The following is a 22,684-nucleotide window of genomic DNA, read 5'->3' on the forward strand; positions in this document are numbered from 1 at the left end:
TGAAGTTTGCCAATGATGACAATCGATTTAGAGATTTTGTTGCAGACAAACTGAATATGCCGACTCCAGCTTAAAGTTTCATCAATCAAAACTCCAAGGAAACGTTTGGATGAGACCTGGTTGATAAGGTCATATCCGAGAGGTCAATTTACAATATCTTTTTTTTTTTTTTAATTGTAATTTGTTTAAACTGAACCATTTGGAGAAATTTACTGAATCAGAGTTTGCTTCGGCCATAAATTCAGAAAAATTTGTATCTGAGTTCAGTAAATTGGTTTTATCGATGAGGTGCAAAGAGGATGATGCAATTTCTCCAGAATCTTTGAAATGCAGAAATAGGGCTGTAGTCGTTAAATTAACTTTGGTCAAAACTTTTATATAAAGAAATACTTCTGCAATTTTAAGGGTTAGGATTACCAAAATATCATTTGGTATTTTATTTTAGAGGTTATAATCAGATCATTGATAATCAGATGGATAACCCTGATCCTGACTCTTTCTGCAGTTCAAACGTCTGGAACAGGATCTCATTCAGGAGAGAGAGAGGAGGACGACCAAGGTAACACCACACACACTCTCTCTGTCTCTTTGTTGAATGGTGATGATGGGATATCTTCTCTGTTGTCATGGCAACCTGATATTCAAACAGAAGGCGCATTTGACTTAATGTGATGCATGCTGGTTAGAAATGTTGGATGGTTACAGGGACTCGGTCAGACTCCAACATGAAGGGGTGGAGCTCAAAAACACAGACAAGTCGGACAGTGAATCGATCTCAAGTCTTTAATCATCAGATTTGATCTGTATCGTCTCATATTCACAGTCTCATATTCACAGTTGGTCTCATAGATCTCAACAAGCTGCGACATCCTGTGATCTTCACAAGAGGAGAACTACCCAAAACCTTTGAAGAGGATAAACCTAATCCATGGTGAATATTGCTTCATTCAGACCATGGATTTAGCCTAAATGTCCTCTAGCGCACATAGCGATGCTAACGTGCAACCCGCGTGTGCCCTTGGGCGAGAGCTTGTGTGTGTGTGTGTGTGTGTGTGTGAACATGACGAAGCTCAGAGGAGCCTCACAAAGGACATTTAGGCTAAAAAAACATGTTGTCAATGACCATATTTGGAGTTGACACCACACGAGCAGTATGGAGACATTGGGGGGGGGTTGTGAAGAAGAGGTCACTTTGGCTGCAACAGCGTTTACCCCTGAACATCCAAAAGTGTTTGTGAACACACTTCACCCACCCCCTTAAAGTGGCAGTTACAGAACCGAGGAGTACTAGTTTTTAATCATATCTAATATGAAACTTGTAATCTGATTACTGTATATGTATAAGTACTGTGTGATGGAAGCACTGACACTGATGGAGGAGAACCCGAACCCTATGCTAGGGCTCCATGATATATACAAATGTACCGTCACAGCGATATCAACATGCGAGATATACGTATTCCAAAAGACAGCTTGAATAGTGAATAGTTTGTATTTATAGTGATCTCCAGGTCGCTCTGAGCACCTGATAGAACAGCCACGTTCACCTGATGGAACAGCCACGTTCACCTGATGGAACAGCCACGTTCACCTGATAGAACAGCCACGTTCACCTGATAGAACAGCCACGTTCACCTGATGGAACAGCCACGTTCACCTGATGGAACAGCCACGTTCACCTGATAGAACAGCCACGTTCACCTGATGGAACAGCCACGTTCACCTGATAGAACAGCCACGTTCACCTGATGGAACAGCCACGTTCACCTGATAGAACAGCCACGTTCACCTGATAGAACAGCCACGTTCACCTGATGGAACAGCCACGTTCACCTGATAGAACAGCCACGTTCACCTGATGGAACAGCCACGTTCACCTGATAGAACAGCCACGTTCACCTGATAGAACAGCCACGTTCACCTGATGGAACAGCCACGTTCACCTGATAGAACAGCCACGTTCACCTGATGGAACAGCCACGTTCACCTGATAGAACAGCCACGTTCACCTGATAGAACAGCCACGTTCACCTGATAGAACAGCCACGTTCACCTGATAGAACAGCCACGTTCACTGCAGACCTTTAAACACACTCGTCCTGGAGGATACACGCGCAGTGTTACAAGATTATTATTATATATCCAAAAGAAGAATTATTTCAACCACCCACAACTCATCCCCCATCAACCAGGACCCGCTCGCCCAACTGCATTCAGCCAATAGGAATGTTTATCACAATCTTCATTTGCCTATAGGCCAATAACAAACTGATGTAGGTTTACAGTTGAGACCCACTTCCACCTTTGACCCTAACCCCATTTTTGGATTAGTTATTATTATTAAAAGCTATTATTGACTCAGCTCTGCAACGCCACTGTTACTTGGAATCTGAACGTAATTTGTTGTAAGTTGTTTTATAAATTTTTGTATTGAAGGTTTGTGTGGAACAGTTTTGTCGTGCGAGCAGAACTAAAGCTGTTGGTTTTAATGTCAATGATGAAGTGGATCAATAATCTTAGAGTTTTAGTGGAAGTGCGCAAATTTTCCTGTCAAGTTAGTTTTTATAAATCCTAACGTTTGCATGAGAAGTGGCGTCCGCACGTTTCAGGCCCGTTTATTAATGAGAACCCAGACAATCTGCAAACAGGAGGCGTTTGACTTCTGTGTCTCTCGCTTGCTCGCTCTTTCAAACGCACACACACACACACACACACACACACACACACACACACACACACACACACACAATGATCGGACACATGTGTAAACTCACTCTGGGTTGAAACAATCGACTTTATAAACGTAGTAAATGTCTGTGGAGCTGGGTTTGGTTTGAAGCTGCTTGTGCAGAGCTCAGTGTGAATGACAGACACAGAGAAGCAGTAAATTAATGTTAAAACTGTAAATATAACTGTTCAGGCTCCAAACCCGGATGAAAAGCCTCTGAATGAACAAGTGGACTAAGTGGAGAAGTGCACCTGGTGTCCGTGGTCCCTGCGTCCGTAACCAGGGACTGTTCATCTGTATTTATTGCAAGTCCTATGGTCATCCCGATATTAAAAAAGGTTATGGCATATCTCATGTTTTCCTAATATCGTGCAGCCTACGACGTGCCAGATTATTGAGATGTTACGAATGTGAACAAAGGCAGATATATATTTATTTATTGAACATGTCAGTTAAATCAAGGATCATCTGGAGATGCAGCTATAGCCAGCATCACGATAAGTCAGTTGAAACCCATCAAGGGTCACATGGTCGGTCACATGGTCGGTCACATGGTCGGTCACATGGTCGGTCACATGGTCGGTCACATGGTCGGTCACATGGTCGGTCACATGGTCGGTCACATGGTCGGTCACATGGTCGGTCACATGGTCAGTCACATGGTCAGTCACATGGTTGTCACATGGTCGGTCACATGGAGGAAGGTGTGGATCATCGTTGGAGAAGATTGCCAACTTTCTTTATTCCAGAGAAAGATCTGGACGTCAGTACATAAATTACTGATAAATTCAAACATGGATTTCTTCAGTTATTGATTGATATTAATCATTGATCTGTAGGTTTGTGTTGGTGATCAGCTGGTATCAGATCCTCAGTCAAATCAATAGATTTATAGAATCAGCAGTTTTTCCTCCTGCAGCTGCGACTGTGTCTGTTTCCTCTGAAATAAATTAAAATTGAGATGAATGTAGCCGACGCCCTTTAATGAGTCGGGAGACTCCAGAGGATTAAAGATTTTAATTTCACACAGAAACAGCAGCTGCCGATAAATTCAAAGAGAGACGGCCAGAGAGCCGGAGAGCCTCCAAACCCCCAAACCCCCAAACCCCCAAACCAGGAGCCCTGGCCAGAACCAGAACTCTAAACTGGACCAGAACAATAAACTGGACCAGAACTCTAAACTGGACCAGAACTCTAAACTGGACCAGAACTCTTAACTGGACCAGAACTCTAAACTGGACCAGAACTCTTAACTGGACCAGAACTCTAAACTGGACCAGAACTCTAAACTGGACCAGAACTCTAAACTGGACCAGAACTCTTAACTGGACCCGAACCCTTAACTGGACCAGAACTCTTAACTGGACCAGAACTCTAAACTGGACCCAAACCTTTAACTGGACCAGAACTCTAAACTGGACCAGAACCCTTAACCGGACCAGAACTCTTAACTGGACCAGAACTCTAAACTGGACCCAAACCCTTAACTGGACCAGAACTCTAAACTGGACCAGAACCCTTAACTGGACCAGAACTCTTAACTGGACCAGAACTCTAAACTGGACCAGAACCCTTAACTGGACCAGAACTCTTAACTGGACCAGAACTCTTAACTGGACCAGAACTCTTAACTGGACCAGAACTCTGAACTGGTCCAGAAGTTTAAACTTTGTTGAACAAAGACTGAAGTGAAAACACTGATGTCAAAGACATGTCAGCTGACTGTCCCCTCATGTTAAAGGTAATTGACTCCTCCCGTCCTCCTCACCCCTCTTCCACTCTCGACTCCCCGGCCTAGAGGACTCCTCCCGTCCTCCTCACCCCTCTTCCACTCTCGACTCCCCGGCCTAGAGGACTCCTCCCGTCCTCCTCACCCCTCTTCCACTCTCGACTCCCCGGCCTAGAGCACTCCTCCCGTCCTCCTCACCCCTCTTCCACTCTCGACTCCCCGGCCTAGAGGACTCCTCCCGTCCTCGTCACCCCTCTTCCACTCTCGACTCTCCGGCCTAGAGGACTCCTCCCGTCCTCCTCACCCCTCTTCCACTCTCGACTCCCCGGCCTAGAGGACTCCTCCTGTCCTCCTCACCCCTCTTCCACTCTCGACTCCCCGGCCTAGAGGACTCCTCCCGTCCTCCTCACCCCTCTTCCACTCTCGACTCCCCGGCCTAGAGGACTCCTCCCGTCCTCCTCACCCCTCTTCCACTCTCGACTCCCCGGCCTAGAGGACTCCTCCCGTCCTCCTCACCCCTCTTCCACTCTCGACTCCCCGGCCTAGAGCACTCCTCCCGTCCTCCTCACCCCTCTTCCACTCTCAACTCCCCGGCCTAGAGGACTCCTCCCGTCCTCCTCACCCCTCTTCCACTCTCGACTCCCCGGCCTAGAGGACTCCTCCCGTCCTCCTCACCCCTCTTCCACTCTCGACTCCCCGGCCTGGAGAGCTCCTCCCGTCCTCCTCACCCCTCTTCCACTCTTGACTCCCCGGCCTAGAGGACTCCTCCCGTCCTCCTCACCCCTCTTCCACTCTCGACTCCCCGGCCTAGAAGACTCCTCCCGTCCTCCTCACCCCTCTTCCACTCTCGACTCCCCGGCCTAGAGGACTCCTCCCGTCCTCCTCACCCCTCTTCCACTGTCCACTCCCCGGCCTAGAGGACTCCTCCCGTCCTCCTCACCCCTCTTCCACTCTCGACTCCCCGACCTAGAGGACTCCTCCCGTCCTCCTCACCCCTCTTCCACTCTCGACTCCCCGGCCTAGAGGACTCCTCCCGTCCTCCTCACCCCTCTTCCACTCTCGACTCCCCGGCCTAGAGGACTCCTCCAGTCCTCCTCACCCCTCTTCCACTCTCGACTCCCCGGCCTAGAGGACTCCTCCCGTCCTCCTCACCCCTCTTCCACTCTCGACTCCCCGGCCTAGAGGACTCCTCCCGTCCTCCTCACCCCTCTTCCACTCTCGACTCCCCGGCCTAGAGGACTCCTCCCGTCCTCCTCACCCCTCTTCCACTCTCGACTCCCCGGCCTAGAGGACTCCTCCCGTCCTCCTCACCCCTCTTCCACTCTCGACTCCCCGGCCTAGAGGACTCCTCCCGTCCTCCTCACCCCTCTTCCACTCTCGACTCCCCGGCCTAGAGGACTCCTCCCGTCCTCCTCACCCCTCTTCCACTCTCGACTCCCCGGCCTAGAGGACTCCTCCCGTCCTCCTCACCCCTCTTCCACTCTCGACTCCCCGGCCTAGAGGACTCCTCCCGTCCTCCTCACCCCTCTTCCACTCTCGACTCCCCGGCCTAGAGGACTCCTCCCGTCCTCCTCACCCCTCTTCCACTCTCGACTCCCCGGCCTAGAGGACTCCTCCCGTCCTCCTCACCCCTCTTCCACTCTCGACTCCCCGGCCTAGAGGACTCCTCCCGTCCTCCTCACCCCTCTTCCACTCTTGACTCCCCGGCCTAGAGGACTCTTCCCGTCCTCCTCACCCCTCTTCCACTCTCGACTCCCCGGCCTAGAGGACTCCTCCCGTCCTCCTCACCCCTCTTCCACTCTCGACTCCCCGGCCTAGAGGACTCCTCCCGTCCTCCTCACCCCTCTTCCACTCTCGACTCCCCGGCCTAGAGGACTCCTCCCGTCCTCCTCACCCCTCTTCCACTCTCGACTCCCTGGCCTAGAGGACTCCTCCCGTCCTCCTCACCCCTCTTCCACTCTCGACTCCCCGGCCTAGAGGACTCCTCCCGTCCTCCCCATCGTCTTGTTCCTCCTCTGTGATTATTAAAGGTCCTCCTCACCCTTCTCTCCCTCTCACCTTTGGGTCCTAGCCCCCCTCCTCCCCCTCCTGACCTTCACTCCTCATGTGAAAGGTTGCCTCGCCGTCGCTCCTGCTTGCTCATCATCTCATTTGGAAATGATTCTGATGAATAAGTTGAGCGGCTCTTTTGAAGCCCCTCCCTCCGCCCTGCTGGAGAAGACACATATTGACTCTCTGGGTTCGGCTCCTCCTTTGATCTATCACTTTCTACTCAGAGACCTTGAGGGCTTTAATTAACATAGAAGAGGGGGGGTCACAATCAGGTCAGTAATCCCTGCAGGAGTCCAACCTCCTCACAGTTTGACCAAAGACACAGTGAGACAAACCGTCCTGTAACTGTACTCCCCCCCCCCACCCCCCCCGGAGGACAGGTTTGGTTTGGTTTATAAAATCCTTTTATTGAATCATTGGCAGAAAAAAAATAAAAAAGCTCTGTCCTCATCGTCCCTCGAACACAAACAAACAAATCAAAAAAATTTAAACAGTCTCTGATTAGAAATAACTGATGAGTTGTCCACCCCCCCCCCCCAACAGCCCACATGTCACTGAAGGTCTGCAGAGTCAGCTCTCAGGCTTCTTTCAGCAGTCCCACCAGAACCAGCACCAACACCAGGTCCAGCACCAGCAGTCCCACCAGAACCAGAACCAGAACCAACACCAGCACCAGCAGTCCCACCAGAACCAGCACCAGAACCAGAACCAGCACCAGAACCAGAACCAGCACCAGCCCTAGGCACACTCACACTGGTTTTAGATGGCTCCTGCTTGTCAGCCAAACGGCCGACCTGGTGGAACCGAAGACAAAGTTCAGCAAATGCAGATCTGACTAACTACCTGTTGTTTGACTTCCTGTTGTTTAACTTCCTGTTGTTTAACTTCCTGTTGTTTAACTACCTGTTGTTTAACTTCCTGTTGTTTAACTACCTGTTGTTTAACTTCCTGTTGTTTAACTACCTGTTGTTTAACTACCTGTTGTTTAACTTCCTGTTGTTTAACTTCCTGTTGTTTAACTTCCTGTTGTTTAACTACCTGTTGTTTAACTACCTGTTGTTTAACTACCTGTTGTTTGACTTCCTGTTGTTTAACTTCCTGTTGTTTAACTTCCTGTTGTTTAACTACCTGTTGTTTAACTTCCTGTTGTTTAACTACCTGTTGTTTAACTACCTGTTGTTTAACTACCTGTTGTTTAACTTCCTGTTGTTTAACTTCCTGTTGTTTAACTTCCTGTTGTTTAACTTCCTGTTGACTATGATTATTTTACGTAGGAAACTCGCTGGATGTTTTTGAAGCTTTGCTATGAATCTCTGTTTATGATTGAGAGGGATCTCAGCCAATCAGCTTCTCTCTCTGAAGCACCTTACATGATGAATGTCTGTTGATCCTAACATTTCCCTTTTCACCAGGACGAGCTGCTGAGGAGTCAGACAGAGAGAGGTGGGGCTCTGGACGACAGGCGAAGGCTGGAGGCGGAGCCGCAGGCACTACGAGCCAATCACAGGTCAGGCTATTGAATAGCAGCAGCATTTAGAAGGTTTACTATTACAGTTAACAGTTTATAGAAGAAAGTTCACATGTGACTCGGCACCTGTCTGTGATGATGATGATGGTGAGCAGACAAACACACACAGACACACAAACACACACAGACACACACACAGACACACACACACACACACAGACACGCACACCTGGTACGGGTATCAGGTCTAGTTACCAATCAGAAATGTCCTTTTTTCATGACCATGACTGAGAGTTTATCTTTTGACAAGTTAGTAACATTTGTTCCTTTATAACCACAACTCTGTTTTTAAAATGTCAGTTTCTGCAGCTGGTCGTCATAAGATCACATCTGTTGACACAGTGTCATCATCAACATTTATTAACTGATGATGGAAACACATCAGACCAGAGCAGATCGTTCATCATCTGACGTTTTTCTTCTGCTCATCGTGAATGAAGCAGAAATGTAAAACCTGTCGCACTTCATCAGATTCAGACAGAAAGTTCTCTTCACCGGATTTTTTGCTGTAATCAACAACAAAGTCTTTGGATACCGGTAGCAACACTCGTACAGAGACACCATAGTGCTCCTTTGTTGTTGTTGTTGTTGTTGTTGTTGTTGTTGATGTGGTGGTGCTTGGTGCAAGCCTTGCTGGGAAAGCGGAGATGATGTAACATAATAACGTGGCTCTCTCATGGAGTTCTATCCCTTGGAAAAGCAAAGCGTCACTTAGAAGGTCCCTGGTTGACCCAGCACAGAAGTAGAACAAGTTGTGTATTGGTGGAAGGATCTGGATCTCAGCCGAGCTTCATCAGGGGGACATGGTGCTTTCACAACAAACATCTGTTTCTGACTGAAACTCCATTGATGCAGATCAGGAACATACTGACCTCTGACCTCTGGCCTTCTCGCTGTTGGTATAGCAGCTTTGTGGACAACAAAGGGACGACACTGGTTGGTGTGTGTCCATGTGGAAACCAATACTGATGTTTGGAATGAGAAGATTTGTTTCCTCTTTTCAGTTTTGTTTAAATAGTTTTTGAGTCAGATCAACGTCGAGGCCGATGATCAGGACACTGAGTCCAGATCAGAAATAAACTGGTTTCAGTTGTCATAAGCGTAGAAAATCAATATCAGCCTAAAACATGAACAATTTTTAAATATGAAACTTTGAACATTATTTTATTCGACTTGAAGTGAAAACATTAATAATAATTATTAACAATCTGTTTACGTTTAATTATTCTGGACACATCCAGACCTATCAATATTGATTATTTATCAACACTGTCCATTCTGATGATGTCACGGTGATGATATGATGATAACTCTGCAGCTCCATTGATGCAGTGATCATGTTTTAGATAGAAAAGATGTTTCTCTTAGAAAGTGCGTTGGATTTTCATCGTGGCGGTTGAGCGCCACTGATCAGCTGTTGTGTCATCTGGTCCCCCCCCCCCCCCCCCACAGCCCTTCTCCCAGGTTGTTCCGTGATGACTCTCAGGTGAGTTCCCAGGAGGCCCCGCCCCTGCCGGGCCAGATGCAGCAGCTGTCAAAGGAGAAGCAGAGTGTGGAGGCGGAGCTTCAACGCTGTCAGGAGGCAGAACGAGAGGCCAGCGAGAGAGTCCGCAGGTCAGACGCTTCACATCTGTTGACATGGTTTGATACTCAAATGCTGCTGAAAGAGCGAATAGAAAAATATATGTAGTTCATTATTTATTTTTGAGTGATGATTAGTGTTTGTAATCCTTCATCTGAACATCCAGGTTCTTGTTCCACTCCTGGTTCCCACTCCTCCATTTTTCCTCAGTTTGTATCGCTACGTTTCTCTAATCTTAATCTTGTTCAAACCAATCACTGCTTTGAACATCGCCTCAGGTATGAAACTCTGCCGCACTTTGAAACCGAGACGAGCTGACGCTGAGACGCTGGTTTGGCAAGAGCTTGAATGTGATGCATATTCATTGATTTGTTTAAGTGCCACTGTCCAGTTTTGATGTCTCAGTTTGGATAAAATACAAATATTTAACGTTTGTAAAAAAGAAAAGAGAAACTCAAAGCCATCACCGAGCCGACAGTTAGCCGATGGTCAGCCAGCACAGAGTCGAAGAATATCTTGATCATCATAATGTGTAAATAACAACTGGATGTTGTGATGTTATACTAAAACATCCAATCTGCTCAGTTTTCACACACACACATTTGTACTTCTATCTTAGTGAATACACTAATTTGCATAATGCATTCCATATCTTAACTTATCTTAACCATCCAAACTAAATGCCTAACCCTAAGCTAAGTCTACTTCTGATCCTAAAAGTCTTAACCCTCAAACTGCCCATTGGACGTGTTCCTCCCTTTCCAAAAATGTCCTGACTCTGTTGCCACAAAGATATAAGTACAGGAACACACAAACACATCATTAATCACAACATCTCAATTGAGATGATTCTTTGAAATGATCACCACTGATTGATCATTAATAAAAAAAGTCAACCACGACATTCAGTCAGAAAATCAGAAGCATTTTTGACGACCTCATTAAAACTTGAGCTTGATCCATGTTCACATCTGTGGATCAGACTAAATGAAGATCTGTTAAAAGGTCTTAGTCCGTAAATTCAACAGGTGATGACCAGGGTTAGGGTTAGACCAAACACAGGACAGCTCCCCCTACTGTCAGATTACATGACGGACAATAGTCAATATCATAGAATTCTAATGTCCTGAAGAGAAATGGTCACATGCTTTTTATATCTGTTGACACTTTTGACAGATTTATAATTGAAGAGAAAATCAGTATTTGTTCCATGTCCTGTATTTCCCCGGTCAGTCCCAATCAATCCTTACAATGAACTTTGTTATTTTTCTTGTAATTGAGTTAGTCTGTGATTTGCTGTGTTGCTCACACGTCTAGAGAAGGAAACAAACTACGCAGGCTGCAAAGTGACAGTGAGTCAGAAACATGTTGCTCAGTGGAACAGAGACGTGTTCACAGACTGTTAAAGCATGTGGGTATAAAGAGATTTGGTTGTGGTGATTCATATTCAGATGATGGTGTGAGTGTCTCTGTCGGCGAGTTGATCAGGAAGAATTAATCCTTCAGATTTCGACTCGTGCAGGATGACGGTCTGATGCTGAATAACGTGACTTCTTCTTCTGCTGCTTCTCATCTCATCAGCTTGAAGATGAAGGGATGAGATTCATGATGAAAACAGCTTAAGTCGTCCGTCTGCGTTCCACGCATCCTCCTGGGCTCAAACCCACGGCTTTCTGCTCTAATTTGGCTGCCAGCGGGGGGGACGGCCGGCTCTGAAGAGCCTCCCAAGTTTCTGAACAGTGAAGAGAGGAATATTTGTTCTCTGGAGGGGGGTGATAGAAATCTGCTGGTTATTAGAGATAGAAGTTTAATTTGGTATTGAGAGAGAGGGAGAAAAAGAGAGCGAGTCTCATTGATTGTTAGAAAGTCATACAGGGTCACATTTCCACTTCATCTTTTTCATTTCAGTCTCATCTCAATTTCCTGCATTGTTTTCCTCCTGTGCTAAGTTTGTCAGATATGGATCGGTTTCTGAGTAACGACGTTTCTCAGTTTTGAACATTTGGTAAAAAAGGGGTCTGTGAACAGGTCATGGTATCTTCACAAGTTGTAAAAGTGTTTGTAGGCAACTGGACCTGCTCATGTGTTTGAGGTATCAACTGCCATTTCTACAGATAGAAGCTGTTACTACAGGTAGAAACTGTTGGGGTAGTGTGGTCATTGGGCAGAAACATATCCCGAAGTCGAGAAATATGAAAAAATATCAACACTTGATACCAGTGTTAAATATGTTAATACGTCAACAGATTTTGATTCTGTACATGCCCCCTACACACACAGACTCACACCTTCCTTAGGGTTGCTGGTTTGATTCCCACTGTTTAGTCTGAACTGAAATGGTTTGTCTTTGTTCTCCTCAGGCTGGAGCGTCTGGTCGAGGTTCTGAGGAAGAAAGTTGGGACAGGAAGCGTCCGAGCCGTCATCTGATCCCACTTCTCTTCTTTTTGTTTTTTATTAACTTTTTATTTGAATTATCTTTCTCTTACTTTGGATAGTTCTCGTTTGTTGTCTCAAACTGTTGTAAAACCAAAAACAATGTTTTCACGAGTCGCAGACAGAACTCTTTCAGTCTGACAGAGGAAACATGGAAACTGAGCATGAGCTCTGATCATATTTTAAAGCCCTGATCATATATGTATTTCACTATGTATATATATATATATATATATATAAACCCATACAATAGGCAGTTTGCACTGTGAGATGTTTGATTTTGTTGTCACAAGAAATAAAATGATAATTTGAATGGCTTTAGTTTTTTTAAAGAAACACATACATGTTGTAGGATAACCATGATGTGACTGACATTTTAGTTTGTTACTATAACAAAGTCAAACAGGTTAAATGACATTACATTCTGGATGAGCTGCAGCTGTCGGATGGCACAAGCACGTGGACCTGCCAGGACGGAGTTAGTCTAGACCTGAGATGATCAGAACCTGGACCAGAACCTGGACCAGAACCTGGACCAGAACCTGGACCGACCCTCTGAGTGAGAAGGGGGCGTGTCCTCCTGATGTTCAGCATGAATCTACCGGAACGTCTTGATGCAGTAATGTTCGCAGTGAGGGAGAGTTGACTGTGGAGTGTCAGACCCGGGTCCTAGAGGTCTGGACTCGTCGAATTTGCACAAGATGGAGAAGATTTTTTTGAGGTTAGAAATGAACATAGAATTTTACTTTGGTAAAAAGAGCTTTTAAAGGGTTGGGGTAAGGGTTAGAAATAGAGGCAGAGATAGAGGAGAAGAGATTGATAAGTGAGCAGGTCGTCAGGTTGTTGGGATTCTTTCCTTTCTCATGCTCGGTCGGCTCGGGTCAGACGGAGCTGGGGACGACTTGCAGACCTGAAAGTCAGAGGACAGAGAGAATCAAGAGTGTCTGTGGCAGAGTTAGGATGCATGAGAGAGAAGGAGTCAGATGAAGGGAGGGCTGATAGAACAGAGGAGGTCAGAGAGGAGGGAGAGGTACAGAGTCTGTTCATGTGGTTGTCAGATTGTGAGAGTGGGAGAGAGGAAATGAGTTTTTGTCTTCCTCTTCTTCTTCCACCTCCACTTCTTCTTATTTCTCCTGTTTCTTTTACTCATCCTTCTATTCATCTTCTTCCTCCTCTTCCTCATACTCACCCTCTAACTCCCTCAAATCATCCTCTTCCTCCCTCTATTCGTCCTCCTCTTCCCTTCTCTTTGTCTTAAGTCTGTTGATTTAAGATTCTTTTCTTAACCTCTTGTATTTAAAGATACATTTTCTAGGATTAATTATTTCAGGATCACTGTGACAAATTCATGTTCCCTGAAAACTTAAAATTAACTTTAAGAATTTTCCTGATCTTGGTCCAACACATGAAGTGTTTCCTGGTTTCTGCCCTGAAAACCTCTCGAAGACGAATCATTAAAAATAACTAAACTTAAAATCTAAGAGATGGTGACAGTAAGGCACTACAGCTGCGAGACGGAAGCAATAGAATAAAAAATCGTATGTGAATTATATCAGCTCTCTCTCTCTGTCTCTCTCTCTCTCTGTATGTCTCTGTCCCTCTCTCTCTCTCTCTGTATGTCTCTGTCCCTCTCTCTCTCTCTCTCTCTGTATGTCTCTGTCCCTCTCTCTCTTTCTGTATGTCTCTGTCCCTCTCTCTCTCTCTCTCTCTGTATGTCTCTGTCCCTCTCTCTCTCTCTCTCTCTCTCTCTCTCTCTGTCCCTCTCTCTCTCTCTCTCTCTCTCTGTATGTCTCTGTCCCTCTCTCTCTCTCTCTTTCTCTTTCTCTTTCTCTTTCTCTCTTTTCTTGCAGGTATCCCTGACTCTAGAGCTTTAGGATAACAACAGTTATATTAGAATTATTATAGAATTATTATTCTGTAATAATTAGCATTATGTAATAATTATTATGACTATTATCTCCTAATAATTCTAATCTGCTCACCCCAACCGGTCGAGGCAGGTGTCGGCCACGTTGAGGGTTAGGGTCTCTCTCTCTCTCTGTCCTGCCTCTGATCCCCCTTGCTCTCTTTCTCTTCTCCTTTTCTTCTGTCTCTCTGTCTCTCTATCTCTGTCTCTGTCCTGCCTTTGATCACCCCCCTTGCTCTCTTCTCCTTCTCCTTTTCTTCTCTCTCGCTCTCATTCTGGGGGGGATTTCTTTGCTCTTTTCATTGGCTGAGCACAATTGTGTTATTGGAGATAATTAATTCCAATCCCCATCAAAAGGCATTAGTGGCCCCGGGGCCCCTGTTCGAGTCTTTCTAGTGGAAGAATGAAAGAAAGATGAAGAAAGGGGCAGAGAGCTGTTGCATTGTGGTCGTCATTTTCCTCCATAAGGCGCGAGTGTAGAGAAAAGAGTGCGAGGGCTTTAGTGAAATGAAGCTGTGGGCTGCAGCCGCCGGGCCCTCAGAGGCCCGAGCGGCCCAGCCCCCCCCCCCGCCGGGGACATATGGACATATGGCTTCTATTACAGCAGCGGCCTGGGTGGCAGAGGGAAACTTCACCTCCATCAGACTCAGTGAGGAGTGGCTGACGTTTACAGATCACATCCTGTTTTATTATAAATTTATTTTCAGAATTGGCTGTTAGCACTGCAGCTTACAACCACTGAAGAAAGAACGGAAATACTATAATTATTTGTAAGAGTAATAACTACAGCACAGATATTCAAAGTATGAAAGGTCAAAGTACCACATTAAATTATATTTGATTTATTCATCATGTTTCACAAATGTGTTAAATAAATATAGAGATGTAAAATAATTTTAAAACTACTCAAAATCAATGTTTTTAATAATATAATAAAACATTTGAATACACTTCTAAGTCTTTGTGAGTTTAATTTCATTGTTTCCTAGGAGCTGTATCATTTATGGGATTCATTTTCTGTTGATTTTAAATCTACACGCTAAAATAATAATAATATTGTTATTCATTAATGAAAATTATAAAATCAAAGACGAATAAAAAAGAGAAAATATCATTTACGACTTCGCATGAACTCATCTAAACATGAAATGACGTCCAGATCCACATCAAGCATTTAATGACGTGAAAACCATTTTTATGTTTTAATCTTTGCCCTGCAGAAAGAATTATAGAATATTCGATTGGACAGTGTTTGAAAAAATACTTCAAATCAAAATATTTAATTGGAAAATTATTTAAACTCTCGAAAGTGAGATTTGTAAATTTGGATTTGATCAGATAATAAAAATGATCTCCATAGGCAAAACAATAATCAAAATGGTTATTCAAACCTAATATAAAATATAATTATAATATACACACATCTTGAATCCTCCAAAAAAAATGCCTGTCAATATAAAGTGAGATTAAAAAATCTAAATTAAAAAAAATTCCCGAAAAACAAGATGATTGGAGGAGATGTCACTGAGTGTCAAAAGTTAAAATTTAGCAAATTTCTAAAATCCATGAACTTCTGATGTTATGTTCCAGTTAGAATTAAGTTGATCTGTTGGTTAGGATCAAAATTTGAAGTATTTTCTGACTGTGACAACTAGATACACAGAGTTCTCGTGTGTGTTTGTATGTGTGTGTGTGTGTGTGTGTGTGTGCGTGTGTGTGTGTGTGTTATGTCACTTAATTAAATTTATTTGACATGAAAACATGTTATTAAATATTTTAACTCTGAATGTTTTTTTAATCTACAAACTGAGGTGAGGACATTCGTCATCGCAAAATGTCAAGAAGCAGCTGATCAGCAGACAAATAAAATACAAACATTATACACAATACATACATCATATGCAATACACTAATACAGACATAATACGAAAAACACATGTAATGCACGCAGCAACAATAATAATTGAATAACTTTATTTAAACAGCACCTTTCAAAACAAGACCCCAAAATAAAAATGTTTAAAAGTGATGGCAAAAGAAAATAATAAACGAAACATAAACATCTATTAACAATCCAGTAAAAGTCATTTGGTAAAAGTACATCATTTAAAAACAGAGGGTTTCAAATCTGAATAAATGATTCCAATATACATTATATATTGTGTTTGTTCTGACTGAATCTGATCATGTTAACATCCTATAATCAATCAATCATTGATCAAGCAGTTTTTGTAATGTGAGTCAGAGAAAAAATAAACTTTTAATTCAAAATCTTATTTTAACGATTTAAAATCATATTTTCAAATAATGATACTAACGAAACAAATAATGTTGCAACTAAACCAAAATGTAATTCTGTCAATGAAAAAAAGTGTAAAGTTCCGTTTTAATTATTATTAATATTATCGAGACAAAAACAAGAACAATGTTTAGTTTCAGTTTGCAATAAATATCAGTTTAAAAATGAGACACATTTAATTCATGTTGAAAATGTATATGTTAAGTTTTTCATTCGAATTATATTTTTTCAGACCATAATTATATATATTTTACTTTAAATTTAGATCAAACAATTCTGCTTTCTTATATTGGGATTATTGGGATTGGGATTGTTTACGGGGCTTCAGTGGATTTATATTTGATTTTTCATCTTTTTCTTTTCTGCGTGTTTCATCAGAACTGTCTCCGCTCCGCTCGGCTCGGCTCGGCTCGGCTCGGCTCGGCTCGGTTATAATTAGCGGATGATTGAAGCTTCATTTGAGACATTTCACGGCTCAGCGGTGAAAGAGCCTCGGATCAAAGGAAACGTGTCGTGTCGTGTTCCGGTTCACGGAGCTTCGAGAAGCTTCGAGGCCGCAGGAGGTTCATCATGTTCGGCCTGAGCTCCAGCGCCGCGGCCGAGACGGAGCCGAGCGCTTCTTAATCACATTATAAATGTATAATATATAATAATCCATGAAATAAAAATCACACTGACGTCACCACGAGAAGCTGAAAGTCATCAGAAATCAAGTGAAATCATAAAGGCAGCATTTTCTGTCAAATATATAAATGTGTAACTGAAGGAAAACAATTTAATAAACATAAAAAATGAAACACTCATCACATTAAATCATCCATCCAATATAATAATAATAATATTATAATTATTATTAATAATATTGTTATAATTATTATTAATAATAATAACATGTTCAGGGTTTTAGTGAAAATGAGCAAAAGGTTTTTTCTGGAACTGAGTCTGTAGAAACTAGATTGTTTGTCTGAGAAACAAATTAAAATTGAATACAAATAATTTTATATCTTGCAACTGATTAATGTAAATAACATTAATAATCGCTAATAAAATCTCAGTTTACATCATCACTGAAGCAATAATTATTCATTCATTCATGACTACTGTCCTTAATGATTCAAAAATAAGGATAAAATAGATCAATAATCAATCAATCAATCAATATTTCCTTCTTTTATTTAAAAATGACAGAATAAGTTAAGAACATGCATCAGAGTCAAAAACCAACAAGGAAGAAACACATGGGGGGGGGGGGGGGGGGTACTAATTCATCTCTTTCTCTCTTTTCAAGCTGAGGTTTGAATCAATTGTTTTTGCCCCAGAAAACAGAAGAAGAAGAAGAGCCTTCATTCATGCAAATGGTTATATTAATCATAACCAATATGATTGTGGGAAGTTTAAATACACAAAGAGGATTTTTATCATCAGACGTACCAACCGTCAGAAAACCGACAGGAAGTGGTTTCTCCTTTTTCACACCGAGTGAGAGTCACAAACACAGATCTTTTATCCGAAGATGAATCAATAGCTTTATGAACTGACTGATGGATTGTGTCAAAGTGTCACAGCTACAAGATTGATTATTGGTCAGTGATCAGAGGTTAACAACACAGTCATGTAAACGGTAGAAATTATTATTGATCGCAACTTGGTATTTGAAATAATGGAAATTATTACATTATGACAAAACAATGTGAATAAAACAAGACATTTGTGTTAATCACAACATACTAATTCAAAAACTATATTTGTCAACAACTAGAAGTGATAAATGATTAGTGATGGATTCCCTTCATGAAACTGATCTCAAATTGTGTTTTCACTGCACACCTGAATTAATTCCAAATTAGTATTTGTTTATTTGAAATTGAATGAATAAATGTTGATTTAAGATGAAGAAAATTCACTCAAACAAAAATAAAAGTTTGGTTTCGTTCAAAAGACAAATCTATTTTTAATTTAATCTGTAAGTAGCAGACTGAAAACAGAAAAGATCAAAGATTTGTAATAAATCTTCCCGGTAACAGACGACTACATTCAGAGAGGCAAGGGAATCTGTGTCTGAGTCGTTTGGGTGAACTGACCCTTTAAATTAAAAGCTGTTTCATCTGTGCTGAGGTTTCTCACTCCGAGGGTCGCAACCCGTCAGGAGGTCAGCCGAGTAGCTAGAAGGTCGTGGGAGACATAAATCCTCCTCATATCTGATCAAATACATCAGTTAGCATCTTTAGAATCCAGATTTGTTTCTGTCAACATCTGCAGCTTCATCAGTGTCAACAAAGCAGCCGCGTCACCAGGCAACCTTCCATGTTTTGCTCGTCAATGCGCAAAACCCGAACCTGGTGAATAAAACTTTCAACAGGACAAAAAACAACTGGATCAAAGTCATGGTTTCCCACAAAGTGGATGAGACCTTGGTTTACTCTAATCCTAAAGCAGCTTTCCCTGAGGTTAGCATTCCAGTTAACTCTGAGTGATTCACCTAAAAACTTTCCTCTGAGTCACACAGATAAAAGACAAAGATCAACACACTTTGTGTCACTGAAATCTTTTTGAACATAGTAAGTATCTCTTGAGCCTTGTGACCAATAGAAGGGTCTGGATGTCCAGGTCCAGAACTTTTGATATAAACACAAAATTATGAACTGCAGAATCAACAGACATGAGCAAAGATCCTGATTTGCATGGACTGAGGATCCTGGTCTGACCGGAGGATAATGTGTCTGAGGCTTAAAGTAAATCAGCATTTGACCTGTTAGTATCCTGAACCTTAAAAAAGTGAGCTTCAGCCGTTTGTGACTCAGTGTGTAAAAGGAGAAAACAGACCAGGTATCAGTTTAATCAGCTGACAGTTAACATGTCCGTGTCCTGGCGCAGTCACAGTGCAGAAGTTCAGAAACCAGCCGAACCAGCAGCAGCAGAGTCGATCCAGTTCAGCATCGTCACAGTCGGACAGGAAGTCCAGGGTGGCTGCATGCAGAGAGTCAAATTAGCAGGTGCAGCAGATACTATGAAGTGTTGAGGAGCGGTCTGGGATAGACCCCCTGGTAGTAAGAAGCCTCCAGAGGTTCCATGGTCCTCCCCCCGAGGCCAGATGCCCCCCCCGGGCCGTAGGAGGAGTACTGCAGCGCCTCATAGGCTTTCAGATCCAGTTTGTGCTGCTGCTCTGAGGACGACATTAAGTTGTTGATGGAGAACGGGTGGTTGAATGAGTAGTGGGGGTCTCCTTTGAGGTGCAGCTGGGACTCATGGGTCATGGAGTGGGGGGGCAATGACAGGGAGGACATGAGATGAGAGCCGGACACCTTCAGGTCTGCTCCGCTGATGCCACCCCGCATGTCCAGACCTGGAGGCGAAGTCACCTGGCTGGAGGAGGGCAGGGAGGAGTCCAGGAGTCCAGGAGGTTTAAGGGAGTCCTCTGCAGGAGAGACTTGTTCTATACCACCCCCCAGCCCCCCCGGCTCTTTTCGTCCATCTGATTTTCCAGATATCTTCTTCTCGCACTTGAACCTCTTCTGGCGGCGAAGGTAGCAGCCATTCTCGAACATGTTCCCAGAGTCTGGGTGGAGGGTCCAGTAGGAGCCCTTCCCCGGTTTGTCAGGCGAGCGCGACACCTTAACGAAGCAGTCGTTGAAGGACAGTGAGTGCCGGATGGAGTTCTGCCATCGCTGCTGGTTCTGACGGTAGTATGGGAACAGGTCCATGATCCACTGGTAGATCTCACTCAGAGTCAGCATCTTACTGGGCGCCTGCTGGATGGCCATAGTGATGAGTGAGATGTATGAGTAGGGTGGTTTGGCATGTGGGTAGCTCCGTCTGAAGGCCTTATTGTCACGGCCACGGTTCAGTCCAGTGCTGCTATACGCCATGCCAGTGCTCATTGTGGGACTCATGCCCCCGTATGGATTTAGGCCCATTGAGGCTTGCTGCGAGCTCATACTGGATGGGCTCAGGGTTCCACCCATCGAGCCCACACCCCCTCCCAGACCTGACATGGCTGCAGGAGCCGAACCGCCCATCCCCGCCACTGGGGCAGGACTCAAACCGGTCCCGCTGTACGACATGTTGAAGGAGCCCGATGTGGTTCCACTGCTGGACATGTAGCCCGACATGGAGCCCATTCCGAGGCCAGAACCCATTCCACCACCTGCCATTGGAGAGTACACCTGCACAGAGAACAGAATCAGTTAGAACCAGTGCATCACGATTTAATTACTCCTTAAAAGACAATCAATTTGAACCAGATCCATTCAGATCAGAAACCGACCCACCACCTGACATTGCACACGACCCAAGAGACCAAAACCAAAACTACTTAGACCAGCTAGAGCAATTTAGAGCAAGGTAGTCCAGGACCAGTATCTGTTGGATCTGATAAGGTCAGCTACAGATTTAACATCACAAACAAATAGAGCAAACTATTTAGACAAGATCAGTTAGACCACAACCTACAAAATTAAATTTTATGTGATAATGATAACATAATTAAAGTTGTGATGATAAAATAAATAAAGTTGTGAGGATAATAGTGTAAGATAATGACAATTGTTAATTTATGCTAATTCCGCTGAGGCATCGCGACAAACTAAGTGACGTTAATAAAAGATTTTCTCTTTTTCTGCAGATTTTATTTTAATAAGCCTTTATTTTATTTAAAGGCTCCGAGTTGCATTTCTAGTTTCTTTTTAAAGCGGCCCGATTTTCAATGTTGTTTTCTTATTTTTCACTTAAACTCAAATTCATTGTATTTTGAATGTTAAGGAATCCGAGATTAAAATATATAATTATATAAAATAATCAAATTAAATCCAGCTTTATTCCAAATAATAGTTTTTTATGAACAAGTTTTTAGTCAAATTAAATACACGTTTCTTTTTTTTTTAGTTCTTTTCGTCTTCGTGTTTAGTCCCGGACCCGGAGCGGTGTGACCCGGGTCTCAAAGCCGCCCAGTGACGGGGTTGTACCTCCTCGCTGTAGAATCCGCTCCAGTCCGGAGCCTCGTGTCCTTCCATCTTCACCGCGCCCAGCATGACGGGAGCCCGCAGCCCCAACACGGATCCTGCAGGTCCCGGTCCTGGTGCTGGGTGGGAATCCGGGTCCAGGTGAAACCGTTCCGTGCCTATCTGGTCCAGGAAGAGCAGAGTGAAGTAGTGTTGAAGAGGAGGAGGAGGAGGAGGTGATGGTGACCTGTTTCTCCTCCTCCTCCTCCTCCAGCAGGTCCAGCCCTCTGGATCCACCTCCTCCTCGATCCCTCACTCCTGTCCTCCCTCCACCACACTGAGGAGCAATCAGTCAGATCGATCTGTGATTAATAAATACAATTTCTACTTTCCTTCATTTGTCCCTCGAATGAAGAGTTAAGGTTCGAGTTCAGGGCTTCAGTCAGTGACGCGTTAATTATGAAATCGCATGTTGAAGATTTAACCTCATTGGAATTTACAACAAGAAGCAAATGTATTTGAACCAGAACTAAATAATAACTAAAGTGGTTCTTAAGTTAGTAATAAAAGTTTAAGTTTTAAGTAAAAATAAATAATCATGGCATCATTTCTTTAAAAAGAATATAAGTAGATCTTTCATCAAACCAGCATCTAATCAAACATAAATATGCTACATTTATTTGAAGGTTTAATCCTCCAAAAGATTAAACCCTTTAATCATGGCGTGAAATTAACACAACAATAAACTTTACTTTGCATGAAATCATCTTAAAGACGGGCACTAGGCTGGTTTGAATCATATTTATCAAATAGATTTCAATCTGTTCATGTTAAGAACAGATTGTTTACCCTCCTCAAAGTTTCTCTGTAGTTTGACTCTTGTTGAGTTAAGAACAGAGGACGTGGCTCCTTGTAAACATCTATGAGACAAACTGTGGTTTGTGAATATGGGACAATACAAATCAAATGTGATGGAATGAAAACCCCCAACAATCCATTCGATGAAGCCTATAGTTCTGGATCAGGTCCTGAACCAAACCTTAGGTCCAGACCGCTTGTAGAACTCCCATCATGCACCGAGCTATTCTCTGCCCCCCCCCCCCCACATTTATTTTACTACATGTCTACCTCCCATAGTCTCCCCCCCCCTCATCCTGACTCGAGAGCTGCAGGATTCAGACAATAACTATTATTATTATTATTATTATTATTATTATATGAACTGCTGCTGCTCATTAATAACACCTTTCCTATATTAATATCACTTATTGTGTTCATTATAACAACTAACTTTTATAGTTATATATCTTTTATATTCTTAATCTATTTATTATAGAGTAAAATGGTGTGTTATTATATTTATTCTATATTTATTGCTTTATTTTAACATTTAAAATAAATTGTTTGCTTTTTTTATATCTATTATATTCAAAATGCTTTATTAGAGCACCTATTAGAAATAAAGCTTTATTATTGTATTTATTGTAAAT

General features: G+C 43.2%; 3 protein-coding genes across 3 annotated transcripts in view; 2 read left to right on the top strand and 1 right to left on the bottom strand.

Annotated features, from left to right (window-relative positions):
• The window catches only part of mipol1 (mirror-image polydactyly 1), a 37,081-nt gene extending 24,763 nt beyond the window's left edge, over nt 1-12,318 (top strand). The window contains exons 11-14 of the mRNA XM_061083101.1: nt 506-559; nt 7,922-8,016; nt 9,490-9,651; nt 11,980-12,318. Of these exons, the coding sequence (XP_060939084.1) occupies nt 506-559; nt 7,922-8,016; nt 9,490-9,651; nt 11,980-12,046 (378 nt within the window). The 3' untranslated portion in view covers nt 12,047-12,318. The remainder of the gene's footprint in view (nt 1-505; nt 560-7,921; nt 8,017-9,489; nt 9,652-11,979) is intronic.
• On the top strand, nt 7,354-7,994 carry LOC133015830 (keratin-associated protein 4-3-like; the record flags this gene model as incomplete). The annotated part of the gene is made up of 1 exon (XM_061083103.1): nt 7,354-7,994. A coding segment is annotated over one exon (411 nt), but the record flags the coding sequence as incomplete, so codon positions are not given.
• Nucleotides 12,319-19,262: 6,944 nt separating the features above from the next.
• foxa1 (forkhead box A1) lies at nt 19,263-21,284 on the bottom strand. The gene is made up of 2 exons (XM_061083278.1): nt 21,219-21,284; nt 19,263-20,420 (listed from the first exon to the last, which is right to left on the bottom strand). The coding sequence occupies exons 1-2, from the start codon at nt 21,282-21,284 to the stop codon at nt 19,263-19,265; spliced, it is 1,224 nt and encodes a 407-aa protein (XP_060939261.1).
• Nucleotides 21,285-22,684: the final 1,400 nt, after the last annotated feature.

The sequence above is a fragment of the Limanda limanda genome, chromosome 12 (assembly GCF_963576545.1).
Source record: "Limanda limanda chromosome 12, fLimLim1.1, whole genome shotgun sequence".
Classification (NCBI taxonomy): domain Eukaryota; kingdom Metazoa; phylum Chordata; class Actinopteri; order Pleuronectiformes; family Pleuronectidae; genus Limanda; species Limanda limanda.